The sequence below is a fragment of the Eulemur rufifrons genome, chromosome 15 (genome assembly GCF_041146395.1).
Source record: "Eulemur rufifrons isolate Redbay chromosome 15, OSU_ERuf_1, whole genome shotgun sequence".
NCBI lineage: Eukaryota > Metazoa > Chordata > Mammalia > Primates > Lemuridae > Eulemur > Eulemur rufifrons.
The window spans coordinates 68,531,818-68,547,878 of record NC_090997.1 but is presented as its reverse complement, the minus strand read 5'-3'; the positions used below and the strand labels follow the sequence as shown (position 1 = coordinate 68,547,878).

Sequence of the window (16,061 nt, the reverse complement as noted above, 5' to 3'; positions counted from 1 at the left end):
TAGTATTCTTACAGCCTGGGAATAAAATCCAAATAAAAGAAAGATATGACTTATGAATATATGACTACATTTGAGAAACAGCCCTCCAGAGTAAAGCATAAAACACAGAAGCCATGAAATGAAAGATGGACTCATAGTATTATATGAAAATTAAAATTCTGGATATGTCTGGAAAATCATCAACAATTTGTAAGTAAATGTAAAAGTAAAGAGTACAACTCTTCATGATTATATGCCAAAACGACATGAGGAATCCTCAGAGGATCAAAAAGGAGGAATGCCTGGACATGGAAAGCTCTCCTGATGGCAGAAATATAAAGGTTTTAATATTCATTAATCAGTGAAATTTTACAATATGGTTCAGAGAGTCAAAGATTGAAGTGTAAGATTTAATGTATTTCCTGCTGAAGGCGCTTTCTTAGGATTCTGTGTGCTGAGCTTAGTTCTGGGTTTCATTTACATCCCAGATGAACTGCAATGGAAAATCTTTCATCTGTTCTTGGAAAATCTTGTCAAATCTTTCATTCTGCTGGACAGTCATGTGATTTTTCCAGTCTCCTATGGTACCTGGTAGAAAATAAGAGAGAAATTGCTTCGGTGAAGTTTTGTGGTGTGGTGAGGGGCAAAACAAACATATGTGCTGGGAGTAACATTTTCCTCACTTTTATTTTTCTGCCAGTTAAGCTCCCAGGCATTCCTCTACCTGGCTAAGACTCTTCACTCTCTCACTCTATGGCAAGCAGATAAACACATTTATCATTGCAATTTTGCTATAATTAGGTACAGTCATCACCCACATTCACAGTGTCAGCACCTAGGAAATTGAAAACCACTACAACTTGATCGCTGTTTTGTTCCAAGATCACATTGTTTCCCCTAATCTATAGAAGTCTCTTAAACATTCTATAAGTCATCACTGAGATAATACTTACAGGTAAAGACTCAGATGCTCAGAGAATTTTTAAAACAGCCCAAGATCATACAGTTTATAATGGCAGAGCTGAAATTGTCCCACCTTTACCCCAATTACTTGTGAGATGGCCTTAAACTAAACTTCAAAAGACACGGAGTTGTCATGAGGAACAGTAGCTGATAGAGAGGCAAGAAAAGACAGGCTGAATTGAAAACACACTGAAAACTGAAACAAACAACTGAAGCACTGAATGAACTAAGAACACAAACACCTAGTGCAGGACTGCTAAAGCCAAAGCAAAAGGTGATCAGGTAAATAAAATCAAGGAGAGACCTGTTTGTTTCTCTGCAAAATAAACACATGGCTCACATTCACAAAGACATTTGTATCACTCTTTTTTTTCTTATAGCCATTTCAGTCTCTCATTGTCAGGGGTTCCTAAAGACACCAAAACACAGAAAAATGTCTTCTTTTGAATGCAAATTGCAAGTGCAGTGCTAAGGGAGGTGTGCAGTAGCCTCAGCATCTGGAAGACAGTAGGATGTGCTGGGACTAATGGCAATGGGCATGTCTCTCTTCAGGTCAGCTCAATGCTACCAGTGCTTCAGGTATTTCAAGAGAAGGGAAAAAGATACACCAAAGAGAGGAGGGAAGGAAACATTAACTTAGAGAAACACAAAGCCAATATTTATTGCTTCTTGACATAAGGCATACAACCCTATGAAATTACTAGGTGCCAAACCTATGTCTATATTTCTGTGTAATACCAAGTTAACAAACATGAAATATAAATAGAATGGTAGTGTAAAGTAATTAAAATATTTTAATATTTTTGATTCTAGCAGTTGTATGAAGAATACATGTACTCTAAAAACTCATTCCTCAGAGGCCAGATAAATGAAATACAACTATAAATTTTTTTAAAGTGTTACACTAGTTTAATAAAAGACATGTAGCCAGTAGTCCATCCTAATACCAACATTAGAGCTAATATGTGTTGTTCATTCACCACAGTGAGAGGTCCAGGATAAATCATGGTGATGCAAGAGTGGCCATTGATGGCCAATAGACTTGTCAATATTCCATTGTCAGGTGCTGTGGCCTTGTTTAGGAGGGGAAAGCATCTAATCCTAAGTGAATATCCATTTGGTGGCAGGTAGGCACTGTGCTACTAGGCATCAGTGAATTTTCAGAGGCCATAGAGAAGACCTTGTGATTTTAGGTTCCCCATCAGATGCCCTTTAGGAACCAGATAATGTAGTCGCATGGAGGGCCCCAGGCTGACATCACGTAACAGAAACTGACTACAGAAGGGAAGAGGGCCAAGAGGGCTCCACTGTTTGAAACTGTACCAGGAAACCCTGGAGCTACACTCTGTGCCATCTGCACCACAGTGGAAAACAGCTGTTGCTGCTTCACTGCTGAACTTCACCTTTGCGAAGGAAATGGCCTTCTTGTAGTTTTGGCCCAAAGCCCCTGTAGAGTGCATTTTCAAAGTTTGCTAGCTGATCATCCTTCATGTTCTGAAATGTGGCCTGTCTCACCACGGCATCCACAGCCTCCTCACTCAGGTCTTCACCCAGAAATTTGCAGAGTTTTAACACAGAACTTCTGAGATCCTGAAATAAATCACAGTATGATTAATTATGCAAATTATAAGAAGAGAGACATATGCAAGTGTCACATATAAATATTGCAGGAGTGAAAAATGTAGGTACTTCAGCTGGTTGTAAGTTTGGAATTGGACAGTGCAACTTGACTTTCTTATTCCTTACTGGTAAATATTTCATTTGTCTGCTGTTTGAGAGTTTAATTAGGTTAATTGCACATTTTTTCATTTTCTCTGTGTTCACTTAGCAAAGTTTCTACTGTCAGGCACTGTCCTGTGTGATGTGAAAGTGAACACAGGGATAAGAAGGAAATCAGTGCTGGGAGTTGACTCCAAGACCTAGGGCAAGAAGGATTGTGGAATAGAATTAAGAGAAAGTCACAATAAAGAAAAGATATTTACTCTGGATCTTGAAGGAAAAACAGTAATTTTCTAGGCAGACAAAACTGGAGATATACAGTGTGAACATAAGAAAGCAAATACACGATACTATAGTTGTACGGTGTGTATGAGATATCAGGCAAGAAAAAGTTAGAAACTTGGTATGCTCAGAGCTTGATGGAAACAGGCCTGGGATAGAAAGTAGGAGACATGCCTGGACAGATGGGTGAGACCAGACTGAAAGGAAGATTGCATATTGGTCACGTGGACCCAACTGAACCCACACATCAGACCCAACTTAGGCCATTGAAACAGAAAGAGGAAGTCAAATGTAAGAAGCTTCTGAGATTGGCTTTCGTCCTGGAGAGAACAAAGCAAGGCACTAGGTCCCTCCCTTCCTGCATCCGGTGCTTCCAGATGAGGACCTGAGTTTGGAGCCTTGACAACTGTCTTACAATTATGAGGAGAGACGTCACTGATACAGCAAATATGACAATATGGAAAGGTAGAAAATGGTTGAGACGTTCATGACATCCTGGAGTTGCCATGCCCAGCCTCAGGATACCAACCTCTGCCTTCTCAGTTACTCAACAATAAGATTTTCTTGTATTTTAAGCCACTTATAATTAATTGTTCCTGGGAGCTAGATTCTCACCAAGGAAACACAGACGTTTTCTCATTTATGTAATTTTTCTTTTCTTTTTTCATTACAAACCCTTGCGTCGAAGGTTGACTTTCAATGGATTCCAGTGAGAGAGCTGCTCTGCTGCCTACGATGTTTTCATTTAATTTTTCATGCAATGCTTAACTGAAGACAACACAGATAAGATGAGTGACACCAGAAAAAAGCCTCATGTTAAACTTAATCTCAGATCTCAAATTCTATATTTTTCTTTGGGTGTTGTGGGCATGAACTATGGTATCATTAGGCCAGGCTGGGTTAGAGCTTAGATCAAAGCACAAACTCGATCTCATCTCACCTTCTTCATCTCCTCGTACATCATGAACTGAATATTGAAGTAGTTTCTGTGCTCATACCAACCTCTGATATGGTCAAACCAAAGATTTCCTACCACTGTGGGAAGAAGAGGTAAGTAAGTAGGTAAACATGTTGAGAGGGTTGAACAGGTTATCAGGTATGGGAATCTCCAGGACCAAAAAGGAAACAGACGTCTGTTGCTAGTTTCTAGATTTTCCTTGCCACGTGGTTATTGGGGAAGCATTTAACTCCCACCAGGGAAGAATTTTACAAAATCAAAGACAAGTTAGTCTTTAAAAATGTAGTTTGTCTGAACAGAAAAGCAGCCTAATGTGGAATGAGGAAAGACCAAAAATGGAGAGCAGTCCAAGGAACTATGCCTCTCCTTCCTGTTCCTCTCCCTGTCCCCAAGCACACACACACTGCCATTTCTCCTCTCCATGTGCCAGTGTAGGGTCCCAGAGGAGTCACTTTAGCTCTGCACAGTGGATCAGAGCCTAAGCTTAGGCCTCCTGTGTGACATCATCATCTCTGTCTCTTCAGGCCTTGCTCTTTCTCACCTAGCTATGTGGGATCCTTAGAAAAAGGACGGGGAAGGGAACTCTCAGACAGACACGTCTGGGAAGTGCCACATGCAATATGCAAGGACAAAGCAGTAAAGCAAGTGTGATCTCAACTGAGCTCTCTTCTCAGCTGAGCTAGAACCCACATCTCTGAGTTACTGACACTAATGTGTCTTCACTCTTTTCATGGTAAGTGATTTTGTAATCTAGGCAACCTCTGGAGAGTGGGTGAGACTAGAGAAATTGGCATGAATGGCAGGACTTGGTCCCTCTAGACAATCCTACCAACTCGTTGATAAATTGACCACTGACCCCCATTCTACTCTATTTTCATCACTCTCGTTTCCACCTTCCAAATTCATAAAGCTCAAAAACTCATCACAGCACAGCAAACGTATCATCTGGGTAATAACATCAGTTACCTTTCCCTTCCAAAAATTGTTTCATAAATGCCTCAATGGTGTCCGCAGATTTATGTACTGAAAACGTGTTTAAAAAATGAAAATATGAGCACATAACATCCTTAGGGTTTCTGTATATGTATATAATCTGCAAAGAAAAAAAAAGGAATTATTGTTTCTGATGCTTTCATTTATCATATTTTCTTCATAATACATTTCGATTGGATTAAGCCCAGTATTTTTAGCTTCCATAATTCCCTGCGTCCTGAACATTCACAGCTGCTCCTTTATATTTAGTGCTTCCCCTTCTCTGCAACAGCATTCAAGACACATCCCAGAAGTTACTTCTTATCTCCCCCAGGCAGACAGAGAAACTTAGTTCTTTTGCCCCTAAATCAGCTGACTCACGAATGCATGTGACAATGCTTCACAAACTATAAAAATATGTGAGAATAGCAATAATTTACTGAAATGGTTTAAACTTACATTGTGAAATTTATGGTTTGCTTTACTCATCTTTTAATGTAAGGTTTACCTAATTTTTATTTGTATATCGTTGTTGAGTCAAGCACAAGTGCTTGGCACACAGAAGTTACTTTCTAAGTATTTTGTGCTTTGAAACTATCCAGAAATAGAGCATATGGTGGTGTTTTTGTTTATTTTTTGTTGTTTGGGTTTTTTTAGGCTAGTCAAGTGAAAGAGTGGGAATAGATAAGGAACGCAGGAATCTTTTACTGGTTGTGATCAATTATTTGCAAACACCTCTGCACTCAGACCAGCCTAAAAGATTTCTTTTTTAGAATTGTCTATCATAACCAATCAGAATAAATTAATTCTGAATAACAATTAAGCAATCCAATAGCATTGAAATACAAAAGATCATCAAAATCTACTCTAAATCACAACTAACTGGCTCATTCTATGTCTGCACAGAATATTCAGGGGCTCTGGATAAAATTGTAGGCCTACATCTTTGTTTTTATTTTTATTTATTTATTTTTTGAGACAGAGTCTCTCTCTGTCACCAAGGCTAGAGGGCCAGTGTGCTGTGGCATCAGCCTAGTTCACAGCAACATCAAATTCCTGGGCTGAAGCAAACCTCCTGCTCCGGCCTCTCAGGTAGCTGGAACTACAGGTACACACCACAACACCCAGCTAGTTTTGTATTTTGAGTAGAGACGGGGTCTCCGTCTTGCTCAGGCTGGTCTCGAACCCCTGAACTCAAGCTATCCTCCCGCCATGGCCTCCCTGAGTGCTAGGATTACAGGTATAAGCCACCGGGCCCGGCCATGCATCTTTGTTTTTAAATTAAATGTACAATTTTGTTACTCCTCTGGGAAAACTTCTAAGTTTGCTGCAGAGAAGCTAGCCCCTAATGCTGTGAGATGAGATGATGGATGCGGGATGCATCTGAAGTTGTCTCATCCCTGAGAATCTCTCAATGCAGGGAAGTAGAGTCCTTCACCCATGGGATAGCAACAACGGTTGATATTGGTGGAAAGAAACAAATGGCCCTCCTGCGCTGGAGAAAAAGAACTAATTCCCTTTCAGTTCCTTGCTGTGATTGTTTGGTTCTAAGAATGGCTTCTTGTCTTTCATCCATTTGCTTATGTAAAAATGACACACGTACAAGTGATATCTCTGAGTTACTTGTGCCACATATCGTGGTCCTGTTCCTCTCCTATGGATAATGACACACGTTCTTAACACAGGGAACGTGGGAGGAGCAAAGGTGTGAGGAAAAAATAAAATGTTCTATTTGAATCCTTTAAGTTTGATATGTCCATTAGACAAACAATGGAAGATATTAAATAGTTTATATCAGTCTAGAATTGAGGAAAGAAGTCAACTCCTTGTAGATTATCTTTAACTTGATATGATTGGATAATATTAACTAGCAGTTAACTACACAGGGAAAAGAGGAGCAGGAGAGGTCAAATATCTGGGAATCATGCGCACTGGGAGGCCGGACAGAGGATAAACCAGTAAGAAGGCAGGGGCAACGCCTCTGTTGCAGAAAAGCCCAAGTAATGTTTTCTGAATAGGAAGGGTATGTGTTTTCTCACAAAATAGGAAAACGCAAGATTAGTTTGGAACAGATTCAGTTAACTCAACATCTGAGTGTTGTCCTCAGGGAGTTACAATCTCCCTGCTTTTCTGCTCCGACAGGCTGACTCCCCTCCACGTCCGAGACCCCACTGCTCTTTCTTCCCCAAGGCCTCTTAAAAGAGTGAAGAGACTTTCCTGAGAAGATCCCCTGTAAACTCATTTTCCTGTGTCATAGCCCAGAAGTTTGTTACAATGGGAGCACCCTAAAAGGAATAAAAAGAGTAGGAGGTAGCAGCCAGATAACCAGGGGCTTGAAGTCACAATTTAAGTTCAGGTGGCTCCTTCATTCATTCTTTCAGCCCAACCACCTGCCAGGCACTGTTCTACACAGTCTGCACACAGCAGTGAGCACACTTGTACCTCTGCCATGCAGGTGCTATGGTCTAGGCAGAGACTGAAAATAAATGAATGCATAAATACATATTATATCAGATAGTAATTACTGCTGTGTATACAGGGAGGTGTGTTATAGAAGATGGTGGCTGAGGTGGGGGTGAAGGAAAAGATCACAGGAGTCTGAGAACCAGCCCAGGAGGCTGGGCGGGGCTAGGGCCAGGAACAGGCAATTGCAGAGCCCAAGCTATAAATTTTAAGGAGGGCCTCACTCCCAGGCTCTTGCCAGGGCTGACCCTGTACTTGCACAAACCTGACAGCATGGGCCACCTTAAATGTTGAGCCCAGGTGCCTGGTTAGTCTCTGCCTTGTCTGGCTCTGCCAGAAGATCATTCCCATGAACTTGTCCAATCACAGGAGGGACAGGCATAGAGCTAGAGAGAAAGGTAGAGAGCCAAGTGCTGACATTTTCAATAGATGGTGGTCACTGATCCAGGGAGGAATGTGAGAAAGCAGAGAGAATCACTGTACAGAAGAGTGACTTGGTTTGAAGTTCCCTTGACCTTCAAAGTAAGGAGTCCTTAGGGAGAAAGGGGCTTGGGAATTAGGTTGGGAGGGTCAAAGGGAACCTGGGAGGGCACTAGGGGTGTAGGGCGGACAGGAGTGCTAATGTGATGTGTGTATGTAATAGACACCTATTAATGTTTAAATTAGCTCTATTACTTATACAGTTAGGAAAGAGACAAGGTGAAAACTAAAATTCAAATATTATAACAGAATAACTTAGATGTGTGCTGAAAATGAAAGTATGTAGAACACATTCAATTCCATCCTTTGCTGTTTGCTACCAGCTGAATGAATGTGGTGTCAGTGTAGGGAGGTTCAAGGAGGTAATGACAGAGAGCTCTTCTTTGCAGCAATAATGGTATTTCTCTGCCCTACTTTGGCTTTTTTGTCCTTCAGTCCTCTTGGAACCAAGTAGTATGGGAGGTGGGAAACGAAGAGACGAGGAGATGGTCTTTTTCCACAATCTGTATATCTAGAGGAGTACTCAAGAAAGGGGACACGATGAATTGTTTCCAGATTTTCTGTTCTTTTGCGATGTTCTTCAAAATAAATCAAGCTTAATATCTGCTGAGCCCAGACTGTTCCTATAAAAGAAATAATTTTGTTTTTATTAATGCATGGATGTCAGAAAAACATATATATCCAGGTTTTCAGTCAAATAAAGTTTGTTATTACAGTAGGTTGTATGATAGTTTCACTTATACAAAGTGACATAAGGCTAATAGGAACATATCTTGCTTTTATTTTTCTATTTAGGATGTTCCGTGTGGGTTTTCATACCGGCTTATACTTTGATACCTTCTTTGTGCTTTCTTCTGCTTCATATATGATACCTTTCAAATTATCTTCTATGCTTACCTCTAGATTTTTGTCCTCAACCTCATACTTAGAGCATTAGCTAATATAATCACAGAAAATGGAATTGAAGTGAAGAAGTAACTTTGAATCTTTCCCGCTTTCCCCGTTTCACTAGTGATTGCTGCTTAAGGAAATGGTGTTTAATTTTAAGTATCTACAAAAGGACTTTTGACACCAACATGTAGACAGAAAGGAAAAGTTAATAACTGAAGTTTGACCATTGGCTTTTAAGTGGGATTTGAGAAAAGTATTTAGATTAATTCCAATTAGAGTGGACAAATAATTTTCTTATACCTCTTATGTACGCTGAATATTGGGGTCTAAGATTTCAAACATTCCTTGAATATAGGTAGTGTTTATGCAGTTTGCAGTCAAAATGTATTGAAATGACTGATGTACACCACCAAAAAGTAACAAGTTCCAGTGCGATATTTATTAGATTCGTGCTAAGATAAAACCTATTGCTCCTCAAAAATTCCCATCGTAGCCTTTGTTTCCAAAGACTATTCAATAACCTCTGGTGAGCACCTGCACCTGGTGAGTAAGAGCATTGTTGAGCATACATCCGTGTGGGAGGGACAGGTGATATGCACCTTATATGTTCCTCTTACTACTTAACTATTGGTGGCTGTAGTCTTCAGTGTTGCCAGGGAAGACTATGACCACATGTGTCTACTTGCTGTCATAGCTGGACCAAATATTCCACTGAAAATTCATTGATATGAAATTCTACAGAGTTTCTTACATTCTTCTTCTTTCCCAGATAACAGATACTGCTTGTAGAAGAGATATCACAGCTTTAATACCACCGGCTCTGGTAGCTGAGGGGTTGCCGATGGTGGTGAGCAGAGGTGGCCACAGGGCTGTAGATGTTGAAGAACAGGAGAACTGGAAGAGTGTGTTCTCCATGCAAAAGAGGCTGCATTTTTTCTCCCTCCTCTCCTGCTCCTTCCTCTTCAGTTTTCACTTCCCTGTCCCTTCTCCATCCCTCTTTTTCTACATTTTTTGTTTTACCCTGTTAGGATGTCAGATGTTAGAGTAAAGGGACCTTCATTTTTCCCTGAAGTTCCTGACATTTAACATCACTGATTCATTTCAGTCCCTCACTTATCTACTTGTATGTTCCTTTTATTCCCATTTCCTATTGCAAATGCTACACCTGCCCCTATCATTGCAACCAGTCAATTGGTTTTAAAGTGCATCTGTTTGCTTGAGTGTGTTCTTTATAAATCTGTACTGTTGTGAGTTCTTATATTTTCAACTTAAGTGGATCATCTTATTTGTTACGCTTTTTTAACCAAAAGCTGTGGTTTTAAGATCCATTATGTGCTGCCTCTGATCTATTGCCCCTATCAAATGCTGCCTCCTGCTTCATAGTTGCACCCATGGGCTTTACCTATCCACTGTCTCACTGAGGGACTTCCCCGCCCAAGCAGCATAGCAATGCGCATCCTAGTTTTGTTCCTTTGCATGGACCTGTTTAAGAATTTCTTTAGGATAACTACTCAGGAGAGCAATTGCTTGTGCTGAAACTAAGATCATAAGGCTGAAGGAATGGACTATTTCTGATAAAAGGATATCAAATCATAAACAGGACCTAAGGCCATGCCAGGCAAGGGTTCAGTCCTGCACCCCTACATTTAAAGTATGAAGTAGCTTTGAGATGCCCCAGGTGTTTCTTTTTTCTAGCAGTTAAACATGCACTGGCCTCACGATAAGCAATATTGAGACAATTGTCACTCACTGACTGCCATACGCTGAGTAACTGAACCCCTGTTCCACACACCACAACTATACCTTTGATTGGACAAGAGACTGATTTCAGTAACTTTCTCGTGACAAGAGACCACAACCCATGGAGTAGTTCTGGCCAATTTATAGGGTCTGGTCACTGAGTGACTTTGTGTCCTTACTTCACCTTTTGATGCATAGGGCCTAACTGGAATGCATTTAAATGTTGTCTCCACCCCCAAAGTGAACATGGAATGTATGTGACATGCATGTTTGCTTAGTGTGCATGCGTGCATCTCCCGTTGGTGAATATTCATAACTGCCTCTAAAATCTATTGAACAGGTATACTTGGCCAACCCGTTCAGCATAAATTCCTGTCTCATCCTTCCCTGCCTCAATGTGGTCGATTTCCAGTTTCAGCCAGAGGCTGTGCCTCCTCCCTGGAGCTTGTGACTCTCTTTGAGAGATGCAGAAACAAAGTTCTCCTCTCCAAATTTATGAATCTTCAGACTTTTTCTGTGACGCTTGGTATGTATGTACCTAATATGTCCAAGAAGTGCCAGAGTGCTCTTCAGAGAATGGCTGTTTCGGTCTCCTCTCTCATGGGTAATGTGCTAATGCATGTAGATGTCTATCCACTCCTCGTCTGCATTTGACATATTCACCTTTCAAATTCTCGTTAGTCTACGTGATGGGTAAATTTATGTGTAACTTTAGTGGGTGAAAGGCAGCCTAGATTGCTGGTAAAAGATTATTTCGGGGTGTGTCAGTGTGGGTGTTTCAGGAAGAGATTAGAGTTTGAATGGGTAGGATAAGAACATCCTCCCTCACCAATGCAGCCAGGAATGATCCAATCCATTGAGAACCCAAATAGAACAGAAAGGTGGAGGGTGGGCAATTTCTCTCTCTCCCTGAGCTGGGACATCAGAGTCTCTGGCCCTTGGACATTGCAGCACCTGGTTCTTGGGCCTTTGAACCCTGGGACTTGCATCAGCAAACTCCCCGATTCCCAGGGCTTCGTCCTCATACTGGGAGTTACACTATTGTCTCCCTGGCTCTGAGGCCATCAGACTTGGTCTGAATTACACCACCGACTCTCCATGGTCTCCTGCTTCCTAAGGGCATATTCTCAGCCTCCATAATCATGTGAACCAATTCACACATATATATATCCTTAATATATATAACATATATGATATATATTCCTATTAAATATAAATAATATTTTATATATGATATGATCCATATATTCTTCTATAAATGCCTTGTGGTTTTCTTAGCTTTGCATGTAATATAAAAATTAAGTGTACAAAATAAATCATACATCATAAGGTCATAAATAGTGTATTGTGAAGGGAAAATTAATCAGCAAAGAAATTGGAATATTTTTCTGGTGAGGCTTCATTTTTAATTATGGCCATTCAGAATGGCTTCACTGACACAGTAATATTAAAATAAGGAACCCAAGGAGAGGAGGAAATGATCCATGCAGATGTCTAGGGGAAGAGCATTTCTGGAAGCTGAGACAGGGAGTGCAAAGGGCCTGAGGCAGCAACATGCTTTTAGAGCTCCCCTAGAGCAGCTGTGTTGGATCAAAGTCAGCAAAAGGGCCAAAACTATTTTTAAGTACTCACAGCTGGTATCTGCTGCTGTGAAACCTTATAACATAGAAATAGGTCCTGTTCACTTATCTGGACACGTTAAAAACCTCTCAAAGCACATGACTCTTTTTTGTTAAGAACTAATGTTTTACATATGCAAAGACTATTTGCAATATCTGTGATCATGTAAATGCTGATAAGTCTCTATGGTTTAGATACCTCGTTTTTAAGAAGTTAAAAGAGTCACCATTTGACCACCATTTTCAAAGTGACCAGGGAGCTACGGCATTGGCAAGGGACTAGTGTGGTGAGTTATCAGGCTCACTGAGCAGCAGGGGTCACTGCAGACAGAATGTGTCTTCAGAGTACAACACAGGACGTAAAACTGGGCCACATGATAGGCGCTAAATAGAGTAGAAAATGGAATTGAAATCAGGCTTCAGTCATACTGGGTGCTCAGCAGGAAAAGCAGGCTCAAGGAAAGAATGGAGGCACCAGGCCCTGAGGCAGATGCTCAGGCAGAAAGTAAAAATACAGCAGGCAATGGCAAGGAGAGAGACAACCCTTTAGGGGTTCCCTAACTGAATTCCTATTTAGAATATTGCTTTAATCAAACAAGTCATTCTATGACTTAGAGCTAATTAAAAATATTTAGGAATTATTCTGTAATATGATAATTAGTATGCAAACTTTTCTCCTTCTCATGCTCTTCAAATATATGTCCCAACACCTGACTAAATGCTAAATATTCTTGCTTCTTTTCTCATCCCACCTCAGCATTCAGTGTTGGATGTTATCTTAAGTCTAATGGTTTTAACATTTTGCCCATTCCAATGCCAAATCAGAAATAACTTATAACTGCATTGTACAAAACCTTATTTCACAGGATATCGAACAATGAGTTCTGTATGTCCAAAGGATTAACACTATATGGCCATATCTAATACTAGTGAAAAACTAAATTCTCATATTATAGAAGTATCATTGTATGTCTTAGATTAGCTATTGGAATACTGAACTTACCAGATTTGGGGTATGTGACTACCAAGACATCATCATCTCTAATTTCAAAATCATCTAAATTTTTTGATAAGTAAGTTTGAAATGCACGAAGAAAATAAAATCCTTTAAATTTCACTAAATCTGTTTCTAAATCTTCCATAATTCAGTACCTGCAAAAGACATAGGACATTCTTTGAATGATATTTAGATGAATTTTGTATCTTCTTTCCATCAGTATTATTGCCTTCCAGGCATATATTCAGAAAAGAAATTGATTCTTTATTTTCTCCAGAAACACATATAACATTCTAGCTCTAAAAACCAATTCTGAGTGTGTGTCACTTGGTCCAGTGCCCAGGAGCTGTACAAGGGGTGGGTCATTGTTTTCTGTGTATGTGCTCCACTCATGTAGCTACAGGGAAGAGACGTGAAAGTAATTTTTGTAATAATTTCAAAAAATGATGTTATCAGATGTTTGGTATGTATTCCACCATAAACAAATAAATGCAGTGGATTTAAACAGATGTGAGAAAGATTTGTCTGTTAGACTAGTCAAAGAATCCTTTATCACTGGGTCTTTTTTTTCTTTTTCTTTTTTTTTTTTTTTGTCTGTAACTGAAGTATAGGGCCTAGGTTTTAGCTATTTTATAGAAGCTTTTCTTTGTATAGTTCTGGAGTTATCTCTTTATATTTTTTGACAATTTTTTACTAAAATATGATTTTATTTCTTAACATATAACTTATTTAGAGCAATTGGGATAATAAAACCAGGAAGTCACAGATATGAATACATTCAAGGAAGCCTGGGAAATTGAAGATGATCAATTAAATTGTCCACAATGACAAAATAAACATTGCAAGAATGTAAGAACAGGAAAGAAAATATTCAAATAGTGTGTCAACATGAAAAGTGGTAGAGGGAAGATTTTAAACCAAATCTTGTGACTCATCATTTATGTATATATTTTACCTTGCATTATTTTATTATTTTAATGTTGCAAACTCTGAGATTTTTTTTAATGTGGGAGTTCTTTCAGAGGAAGTCAAGTATTTTCTTCTTTCCTACTTGCTAATCATAGGATTAAAATCAAGAAAAGCATGATAAATACAAAATTTGAAAGCAATTCAAGGTAGCTGGGGCCAAGAATCATTCCAACAGGAAAGGACATAAGTAATTTTAAAAATATATTTTGAAGGAAACACTCTAACTGTAAATCTTAGTTTTGATAGCTTCTCTTCTAAAATGAGATTTATGAAAGGTAAAGATTAGTTGGCACCAGCAACATGTTTCTTGCCAAAGCAAGGAACAGGGAGGGAGGTGTGGATGACATCAGAGAGAGAGAGAGACTTGTTCTGTCACTGGAGTTACTTAAGGATCCTCTTTGCTGTCCCCAGATATTAAAGAAAAACAGCAGGATTTACCTCTATTAGAGCTTATATTTGGGATCTATTATAATTTCTGCTGGAAAGAAGAAGATTTCCTTGAAAAGTAGCCAAATCCATGCCTTGGGATCAGAACAATGAGGATGAAGCTGTGAGACCTTTATCTTATCACAAAGTAAACATAATTTCAGTACTTTTGGAGTAATGCTAAAGAGACAATAGATCATAACAAGGATGGCTAGTGACCTAGGAGTGACTATTTGAGCACGAGAAGGCAGAAAATGATTACAATCATCTAGAAAAGTAAACATGATTTGAGGAGCATGAGTTCATGATGATGGTATTTACTGTGATGTGCAACAAATTTCTAAACCCCTAACAGACGTTCCATTACTAGCACATGGAATTCCAGTCAACAACCAGGTCATTGATTACAGAGTATTGGTCAAAATTAGAGGATATGCTCAGAGTGCATTTTAAAATATATGTACTGTTCAGGGTTCTCCCACCACACTTGGGAGGCTGAACCCTGAACAGCACATATATTTTGAATGGCCTCTATCAAAAAGTCCCAAAGTAACAAATGCTGGCATGGATGTGGAGAGATTGGAACACTCTTACACTGCTCATGGGACTGCAAATTGGTACAACCCCTGCAGAAAGTAATTTGGATATACCTCAAAGAGCTAAAAATAGAAATACCATTTGATCCAGCAATCCCACTACTAGGCATCTATCCAAAGGAAATAGAGACATTCTATAAAAAAGACATCTGCATGCGAATGTTTATAGTAGCACAATTTGCAATTGCAAAGATGTGGAAACCACCCAAGTGCCTATCAATACATGAGTGGATTAATAAAATGTGGTATATGTATACTATGGAATACTACTCAACTACAAAAAACAATGGTGATCTAGCATCTCTTATATTATCCTGGATAGAGATTGAGCCCATCCTTGGAAGTGAGGTATCAGAAAGATGGAGAAACATGTACCACATGTACTCACCATCAAACTGGTATTAACTGATCAACACTAAGGTACTCACATAGTAGTAATACTCACTGGGTGCCGGTCAGGTAGAGGGGGTAGTGGGTGGGGGGTAGAGCGGGTGGGGTGGGTAAACCCACAGCTAATGGAGACGAGGCGCACTGTATGTGGGAAGGACACACTTGTGGCCCTGGCTTGAGTGAGGCAAATGGATTTCATGTAAGCAAAGTGTTTGTACCCCCATAATTTCCTGAATCAAATAACATAAAATAAAATATATGTGCTTAATTCATTACTTTAGATGGAAGGAGAATGAGAATTATTAAAACGAAGAATGTAGAAAATTCATAGTGGCTTTTAACAGCGAGAAGTTATAAAAAGCATGCGTAAAAGATACAGGAATGTGAGGGATGGAATGTTTGTCCCTTGCTATCTTTTCAAAAGAGTGAAACAACAGTACCTGATGGTGATCTGGGCTAAAACATAGTTACAAATGCATCTGGGAGAGAGACTGGTCATGATCTGGGATGCCACCTGGTTCTGAAAGATCAAGTGGATTATATGCTATTTTGTGCAGGAGAAAATGTATAGAGCAGGCTTTTGAGGAATGCATGTACCCCACACCTGAGCGCTACCT

The 16,061-nt window shown here is 39.6% G+C and overlaps 1 protein-coding gene across 1 annotated transcript; it reads right to left on the bottom strand.

Moving 5' to 3' along the window:
* Nucleotides 1-393: 393 nt before the first annotated feature.
* Nucleotides 394-13,208, bottom strand: LOC138395976 (amine sulfotransferase-like). Its single transcript, XM_069489079.1, has 6 exons — nt 13,070-13,208; nt 8,231-8,439; nt 4,868-4,994; nt 3,884-3,978; nt 2,346-2,532; nt 394-567 (listed from the first exon to the last, which is right to left on the bottom strand). The coding sequence occupies exons 1-6, from the start codon at nt 13,206-13,208 to the stop codon at nt 440-442; spliced, it is 885 nt and encodes a 294-aa protein (XP_069345180.1). The 3' UTR covers nt 394-439.
* Between the last annotated feature and the right edge of the window lie 2,853 nt (nt 13,209-16,061).

Coding starts and splice junctions, on each gene's coding strand:
- LOC138395976 (XM_069489079.1), bottom strand. CDS start 13,208: ATGGAAGATTTAGAAACAGATTTAGTGAAATTTAAAGGATTTTATTTT. Junction 3,979..4,867: donor ACAATTTTTGGAAGGGAAAG/GTAACTGATGTT, acceptor TTCTTCCCACAG/TGGTAGGAAATCTTTGGTTT. Junction 568..2,345: donor AGGCCATTTCCTTCGCAAAG/GTGAAGTTCAGC, acceptor ATTTTCTACCAG/GTACCATAGGAGACTGGAAA.